This window comes from Centropristis striata, chromosome 15 (assembly GCF_030273125.1).
Source record: "Centropristis striata isolate RG_2023a ecotype Rhode Island chromosome 15, C.striata_1.0, whole genome shotgun sequence".
Lineage (NCBI taxonomy): Eukaryota > Metazoa > Chordata > Actinopteri > Perciformes > Serranidae > Centropristis > Centropristis striata.
In genome coordinates this window covers 704,174-712,881 of record NC_081531.1, presented here as the reverse complement: position 1 = coordinate 712,881, position 8,708 = coordinate 704,174, and the positions used below count along the sequence as shown (strand labels likewise).

At 43.4% G+C, this 8,708-nt stretch overlaps 1 protein-coding gene across 1 annotated transcript; it reads left to right on the top strand.

The window, feature by feature from the left end:
* The first annotated feature begins 3,460 nt into the window (after positions 1-3,460).
* On the top strand, positions 3,461-8,502 carry LOC131986186 (complement C1q-like protein 2). Its single transcript, XM_059351022.1, has 5 exons — positions 3,461-3,523; positions 3,689-3,751; positions 3,867-3,929; positions 7,936-8,061; positions 8,142-8,502. Exons 1-5 carry the CDS (start codon positions 3,472-3,474, stop codon positions 8,420-8,422), a joined length of 585 nt encoding a protein of 194 aa, XP_059207005.1. The 5' UTR covers positions 3,461-3,471; the 3' UTR covers positions 8,423-8,502.
* The last annotated feature ends 206 nt before the right edge of the window (positions 8,503-8,708 follow it).

The following is an 8,708-nucleotide window of genomic DNA, read 5'->3' as shown; positions in this document are numbered from 1 at the left end:
GCCGGAGGAGTCGTGGTGGCTCCCCACACTGCCACCCATGGGTCTTAGTGACTCCTCCCTTCCTCTTCTCTTCCTCTCAGCTGAGGCAGGGCGCAGCCAGCATGCATCCTCCTCTCTGTCCTCCTCCTCTTCTCCTCCTCCTCTTCATCCTGTTCTCCATCTGGGGGGAAGGAGAGACAGAAAGACAAGGTGATGAAGGAGAGCAAAGGAGCAGCTCCTCTCTGCTCTCAGGATGAATAAAATACATGATTTTTTCCAAGTTCATATTCTCCTCCTCCTCTCCTCCTCCTCCTCCTCTTCCTCTTCCTCTTCCTCTCCTCCTCTCCTTTTATCTCCTCTCCTCCTCTTTCCCCTCCTATCTTCCTCTTCCTCCTCTCCTCTTAACATTATTACGGCCCGGCTGCTTTCTGTTAGCCTCTCATTATTACACTGGAGAGCTGAGTGGTCCCACACACACACACACACACACACACACACAGAAACCTGATCCTGGATGTTCCAGTAAGACAGTAGCTGATGAAAGGGAATGAAAGCACATCATCATCATCCTCATGCTCTGGTCGATGCTTCCCTGTTCTCTACGTATTTAGACTCACACAGACACACACACACACACAGATCCCTGAACTAGTCCAGGTCACTTCAGGTCACCTACAGAAACTGTTGCTGCGTTTTTTCTCTTGTCCCATAATGTTTGTACATTTTTCATCCTCCCAGTGATTAAACTCTTAAATCTACAGTTTATTTTTCTCTATGTGAAAATGTTTTTGGGGACGCTGAACAAGACGAAGGCCTCGTGTCCACTGCATGGTGCGGCACAGCTCCACGTCATGTGACTCACTAGTTTTAGGTTTTCCATCAGCAACATGTGTGGTTAGTTCCTGATCAAACAGGTTTCATGGCAGTCTCTTTTCTCTGTCACCATGCTGCGGTTGATCTGAAGGGAAGAGGGCTGTAAAATGAACACGCTCTAGTGATTCACAACGTGCTGCTGCGCCCCGCCACAGCTGAGAGGAAGAGGGGAGGAGAGAGGAAGAGGGGAGGAGTCACTAAGACCCATGGGTGGCTGTGTGGGGAGCCACCACGACTCCTCCGGCAGCCTGAACGATTCTGACGGGACTGGAGGTAGGTCTGCTCCGGTACCCGGCTCCTGGCACCAGGAGGCTCTGAGGACCGGCTCCTGGAGCCTCGGGGGCTCCGGGTCCGGGCCCCGTCGTTGAGGAAAGAGATGCATGTGTGTGATTGATGATTAACAAATGCCGAATCACACTTCACACATAGAATTTTTTTTTTTACAAATACACATTTATTTGTAAAAGCCAACACACAAGTTACAAATCCTAAATGAGTGTTTGTCGAAGGAATATTTGTGTGCAACAACACTGGTTGAGGAGGGCGGGGCCATTTGTGAATCAGAGCTGTTTGTTTGTGGGTCTTGTCAAGAACGTCTCCTGAATGTGTCTTTGAGGAAAGAGATGCGTGTTTGTGATTGATGATTAACAAATGCTGAATCACACTTCACAAGCAGAATTTTCAGTTTTACAAATGGCTTTTGTGTTTTTACAAATGGAAAATTGTATATTTACAAATACACAATATAGTCTCAAATTAGAAATTTGTATTTGTGGATAGCAAAACACGTCTGTACATCAAGGACAGTTTGTAGATCAGCCTCTGTGTGTTTACAGATATTAATGAGACACATTTAAGCTCATTCATAGTTAGCCTGCTAGCTTCTCTGCATCACAGATATGGGTCAGAGACGGCAGGAGGACCAGGCTGGTCCGCTTATTGTTCCGTCTGTCTGCTGGTCTGAGCTGCTGCTTGGCTGGAGGAGGTTATTATTATTATTATTATTATTATTATTATTATTATCATCATAATCATCATTATTATTATTATTACTATTATTATTTTTATTATTATTATCATTATCATTAGTATTATCATTATTATTATTATTACTATTATTATTGTCATTATCATTTTTTATTATTATTATCATTATTATTATTACTACTACTACTATTATTATTATTGTTATTATTATTATTATTATTATTATCATTATTGTTATTGTTATTAAATGCTGAGTTGAGAGTTTTGATACAAATCACGGCCTGAAGACATCTGCAGGACCATTTTAAATCATAGTCATAGCGCCTCCTGCTGGCAACAGGAAATGACATGTTGTATCACTACTACTTTATGTCACTACAAAGTCCGTAGAGAGCTATGGTTTGTTTGTTTTTAAAGCATTCATTCTGTATTATTAGTATAACCAAACATTGCCAGATCTCCATCACTTCATCTCTATTTCTGTTTGATGCATTGCTCCCAAGCTGTTTGGGGACGTCTGTCTCTACATACTACTATTGTGTTTCATCCCCAGTTCTCCTCAACCATGACTCAGCACTTTCCTCCTGCTTTAACATTATCTTATTCATAAAGCCTTCATGTCAGTGCAATGTCAGCTCTTTGATGATCTTAAAATTATTTCACATTTTGAATATATTATCAGTAATGTTCAACTTTTCATATATTCATATTAATTCCACCCAATCCCACTTTTCTTAACTATTCCTACTTGAACTTCTTCTGACACATTCCCACCAGCATGACAGTGAAGCTATTCAGCTGTTCAGCATCTAGCATTTTCACCACAGTTTCATATATATTATGATGTTAATATTCACATTTATGGACTATTGCCAACTGTACTGTGCCTCACACGGGGCACCATTTTTAAAGGTATTTTAGGATGCCCCAAAATGAATGTATGGATACCTCTAAACAGGGCACTATTTATACTGGGAACATATGATGACAAATAAATGATGCCTGGCAATGGGGCACTTCCTTAATGGACAGCTGCACATGTACTACATGTAAACACACACAGTGGTTTATTATGATACACATAAATATATGACAGTGAGTAATAATATAATAATCATAAAATATATTCAGTTTGAGTCACTGTCATTATTTTATCATTTATAACTTCTGATAATAAAATATTGATCTCACATTGCAGTTTTTTATTCTTTACAGAAAGCAAATAATGTCTGAGGGCCAAAAACCAAGAGACTTTCTGTCATTTCTGAACATATTGAGGAGAAGTGTGTGTCTGTGTGTGTGTTAATAAACACTGCATGAGAGGCTTTCATGGTCAAAGTGTTCCAGCAGCCTGCAGCAGCTGGTATCTTTTCACCTACACACAGATCATATCTGACAAACTAAAACACGTTATCCCAAACAGGATCCTTGGAGTCTGGAGAGGATATAAGGCGGGCCGACTGGACCTCTGCACCTTTGTGAAGACGTGTGAACTGAACAATGAGGGCTGTTGGTTTGCTGCTGCTGCTGCTGGCTCTGTGTCGGTCAGGAGCTCAGGGGGAGCTTCAGGAGACGGAGACCACAAAGACAAGCACACCTGACATCTGGGCGGAGGTGAGGGCTCTGAGAGACATGGTGGTGGAGCTCAACCTGCAGGTGGAGCTGCTGCAGGGAGAGAACTCAGGTACACACTGATTACTGTTCATGTTGTCTTTAAGTTCTCATGGATATTTACAGCAGTTTTCAGTGTTTTTCTGAGGTAAAATGAGGGTAAAACTGCTGTAAATAATTTGATGTACATGTTAACAGCGTGCTGCTCTGTAATTCACTGTCATTGCATCAACTCCAGACCTGCAGAGGGAACTTCTCATCAGCAAGTTCAGGATCAACCAACTGGAGAGAGAAAATGCAGGTGATGAAGTGTGTCAGTGCACTGAAATTAACATGAACATGGACATGAGGATCTATCTGTGTTTAACTGTTGTCATGTAATATTTCACAATCACAATCAAACTTTTGTTTTTCAGCCCAAGAAACTCGTCTGACTGCCACTGAGAGCAAAACAAGTGACCTAGAAACAGAGAACGCAGGTATTTCACTGACAAACATCATGTTTTTTAACCACAGACGCTTGTCAACGCTCGTCTCAATGTACAAATAATTATTTACTTCATGATGACACATTTTCAGTTTAACAGCTGCTTCGCTTCACAATTGAAGCAGTTCATGTATCACCAAGAGAGACGATAAGACAGTTTAGGCTGTTTCAGTCTACACACACAGCCATGAAGTCAACGTCACAGCTAACATTATAGCCTGTAAGTGACATTAAACTTCACTACACTGCACGTAGTGCGACGCTCACAGCCAGTTCCCAGCTTCCTGAGTCATTTTATACAGTTCGTTACGCATTAGCTGAGATGTACAAACAATGTCCAGGTGTGTACTTAACCTGCTGTTAGGTAGGTTTACCTGCCTGCAGACACCATAATCACTGTCTCCGCTGAATATTAAGTAGCCATGTAGACCTGTCCTATGAATATTAAGTAGTCATGTGGACTTGTCCAAAGAATACCAAGTAGCCATGTGGACTTGTCTACACTGTTTAACCCAATCCAGCACCTATGCACAGTCCCATTATGTTTTACAGACATTTGTAGTTAACTAATAAGGTAAAACATGTTCATCTCGTACGTACGAGATAGTCTCTCTCTCTCAGTTCTGCTTTCTTATAAACAATCCCGTATGAACCTATGAGACTGTGTGTAACAGCTGATCTGTGTAGATCTGCTGCAGAACATAGAACATGAATAACTGTCAGGTCCTGATGATCCAGTGGATCACAGCCTCTTCCTCAGTTTGTTCCTGAGCAACGCTCCAGTCCTGATCTACTGTTATAGACGTACAGCGTTACAGGCGCTAACGTGTGTGTTATTGTCCTGAAGCTTCAGACGCCTTAACGTGTCCCGTTAGACTGAAACAGCCTCAACTGTCTCATCGTCTCTCTTGGTGATACATGGACTGTTGAATTGTGAAGCGAAGCGGCTGTTAAACTGAAAATGTGTCATCATAAAGTTAATAATTATTTGTACATTGAGACGAGTGTGTGCACAGGCGTCTGCCACGTTCGCTCGTAGCACGGCATGAATGATCTCGCCACACACACACACACACACACACACACACACTACATTGTCTGCTGCTCAGGTGTCAAACCCACTGATTGCAAGCCACACACACTCCCATACTCTGACCACATGCTCATCACTTTCAACATCAACCTCTCTCTGTCCAAAATCATCCTCCCCCGCACCATCTCATTCCGCAAAATCAAGGACATCAACACTGACACATTTACATCTACTATTCACAATTTTCCCAACACTGATCCCAACAGGTCACCTGAAGACCTGGTTTCACACTACAACACAAATCTCCATAACCTCCTCAACTCACATGCTCCACTTAAAACCAGACCCGTCTCCTTCTCTCGCTCTGCACCCTGGTTCACCTCCGCCATCTGAAATCCCAAGGACGACAACTGGAACGCCTCTACAGTAAAACCGGACTCACCATTCACAAAGAAATGTACAATTACCATGTATTGCACTACAAGGACAGTCTCTCTTCAGCCAAATATTGCATATTACTCCGGTCTAATTCATTCTAATAAACATAGCTCCAAAACTCTCTTCTCTCTCCTCACAAATATTACAAAACCACCCGACTCTCTTCCCCTCCATATGCATTCTGCTGGTTTCTGCAACTCACTCATGACCTTTTTCATCTCCAAAATCACCGATATCCACCAACATCTGACCTCAGCTGCAGTCTCTGGAGAGGATGTTCCTGGCCCCCACTCATCCCTACACAGCTCATTTTCTAGTTTCATTCTCCTCTCTGTCCAAGCCATTTCTCAACTTATTCTAAAATCTAAACCCTCCACCTGTCCACTCGATCCACTTCCAACTACTCTAGTCAGAACTTGCCTTCCTTCCCTTGCTCCCCTCATCACCAACATCATCCATTCCTCACTTACTTCTGGAACTGTCCCCCTCTCACTAAAAACAGCTATTGTCACACCCATTCTGAAAAAACCTGGCCTGGATCCCACAAATTTTAATAATCTGCGTCCCATTTCCAATCTACCATTCATCTCAAAAATCCTCGAAAAATCGGTTGCCTCTCAACTACACAACCACCTTACCACCAACAATATCTATGAGCAGTGTCAATCCGGTTTCTGTCCACAGCACCGAAACAGCACTCCTCAAAATAAAATAAAAAAGCGCTCCAGAGGGTCATCAACACCGTCCAAAAGACTGTCGGCTGCCCTTTCCCCACACTGGAAGAACTACACAGTTCCCGCTGCCTCAAAAAAGCCCAGAACATTATTAAGAACACACACCATCCCGGTCACTCACTGTTTGAACTGTTGCCCTCAGGCAGAAGGTACAGATCACTCAACACAAGGACTAACAGACTCAAACACAGCTTTTATCCAACTGCAATAACCCTCAATACTGGAAAAAAACGATAATATTGCACTGCATTCACATTGATGGCTCAACACACTTTGGATATGTTCTGTACTGTTGTTTGTCTTGACTGTGTGTTCATGCTGTTTGTTTGTTTTGTTTTCCTGTGCGACTATGCATGTATGTCTGGGTGTGTTTATGTATTTGTCTAAACTAGGTATTTTGAATTGTACATATTTTTCTTTTATATTTATATTTTTATAGACTCTTAAATGTTGCACTTACTGGAGAGCACTTTGAATTCCGTTGTACATGTGACAATGACAAATAAAGACCTATTCTATTCTACGAATGACCTTCTCATAGCCTCTGATTCTGGTTTTCTCTCCATACTCATCTTTCTCCATCTCACTCAACACCCTCCTGGACAGACGTTCATCCATAGGCATTACACACACTCCCCTCACCTGGTTCACTTCTTGCCTTTCCTGTCGCACACAATTCATCCACCTGAAATCCCACAAGTCCCACACTTTCCCTGTTCCTGCCGGTGTGGCCCAGGGATCTGTCCTGGGGCCCCTCCTCTTCATTATCTACTTACTCCCTCTCGGTCAGATTTTCCGCAAACACAACATACTTTTCCACTGCTACGCGGATGACACCCAGCTCTACCTCTCTACCAAACCCTCCTCATCCCTTCCACCGACCTCCCGTACCCTCTGTCTGCAAGAAATCCATTCTTGGTTCTCCTCCAACTTCCTCAAACTTAACAGCTCTAAAACTGAAGTCCTCCTGGTAGGCACCTCTTCCACTCTCTCCAAATCTAACAGTTCCTCCATCTCCATCAACAACTCCATCGTCCCTCCCTCCCCTCAGGTAAAGAGTCTGGGTGTCATCCTCGACAGTACTCTCTCTTTTCACTCACACATCAGTAACTTCACCTGATCTGCATACTTCCACCTACGCAACATCTCTCGTCTCCGTCCCTCTCTCCCTCCACACACCACTGCCATCCTCGTCCACAGCCTCGTCACCTCCTGGATTGATTACTGCACCTCCCTGCTCCTGGTGTCCCTAACAAAACCCTCCAGAACCTGCAGCTCCTCCAGAACTCTGCATCATAACCCGACTCCCACCATCACCACATCACCCCCATCCTGCAAGAATCCACTGGCCTCCAATAAAACACCAGATCAACTTCAAAATACTCCTCATCACCTTCAAAGCGTTTCACAACCTGGCTCCACCGTACATCTTGGACCTCCTCCACGTCTCCACTCCGCTCCTCCTCCACCCTCTAGCTCTCTGTCCCTGCTCCTCCTCCTCACCATGGGCAGTAGAGCCTTCAGCCGCTCTGCTCCCCGGCTCTGGAACAATCTCCTCCTGACCTCCGCACCATTGACTCCTTGCCACTTTTCAAATCCAGACTCAATACTTATCTGTTCAGACAAGCATACACCACCTAGTCACCCACTCACCATGTCAATACTGTTCAATGTTTTATTTTGTTGCCACTGTTTTTAAATTATTTTATGCTTTTTTGTAAAGTGACCTTGGGTGTTCTGAAAGGCGCTTATAAATAACACATGACATGACACTGACTTTGTTTTGTTAACAGGGAGGAAGGTGGCCTTTTACGCAGCTCTGACTGATGATGGAGATGTTGGACCATTCGACAAAGACATCACACTGAAATACAGCAAAGTCTTCACCAACATTGGCGATGCTTACAGTCCATCTACAGGTAATTTACTGCAGCTCACATCAACATGTTTACTCGTGTTAATCTACATTTGTTACAGTTTTTAATTTTCTGCTCTGTAGGTTTCTTCACAGCTCCAGTCAGAGGGGTCTACTACTTCCAGTTCACTCTGTGTGGTTACCAAAAAGAATGGATGGGTATCTATGTGTTCAAGAACAACCAGAAGATCATGGTTAATGTGAAGGATAAGGAAGTGACAGGTTTAGAATATTTGACTAACTCTGTTGTCTTGGAGCTGATGGCAGGAGATGAAATCCACCTCGTTCTCCCAGGAGGCCTTTCTCTCTATGACAGTACAAACAACCACAGCACCTTCAGTGGCTCCCTCCTCTTCACACTGTGAGGATCCTTCAGCTGCTGTCTGACTCCTTATTGGCTACACTGTGATTTACTGCATGTACCAAATAATGAGATTCTGCCTCTGACTTCTCTGTTGTGTCATCACATGAAAGCAACATTGAAATAAATCTATGAAGCATTCAGAAAACAATGTTTAATCCCTGTGATTCTCCACTTTGTTCCCCCTGACGGTTCCTCTCCTCCTTCTCTGTCTCCCTCTACCTCTTCTCTGTGTTCAGACACCAGCTTTAGAAATATCATACTTCATATCTGAAATAAAGGCATTATTG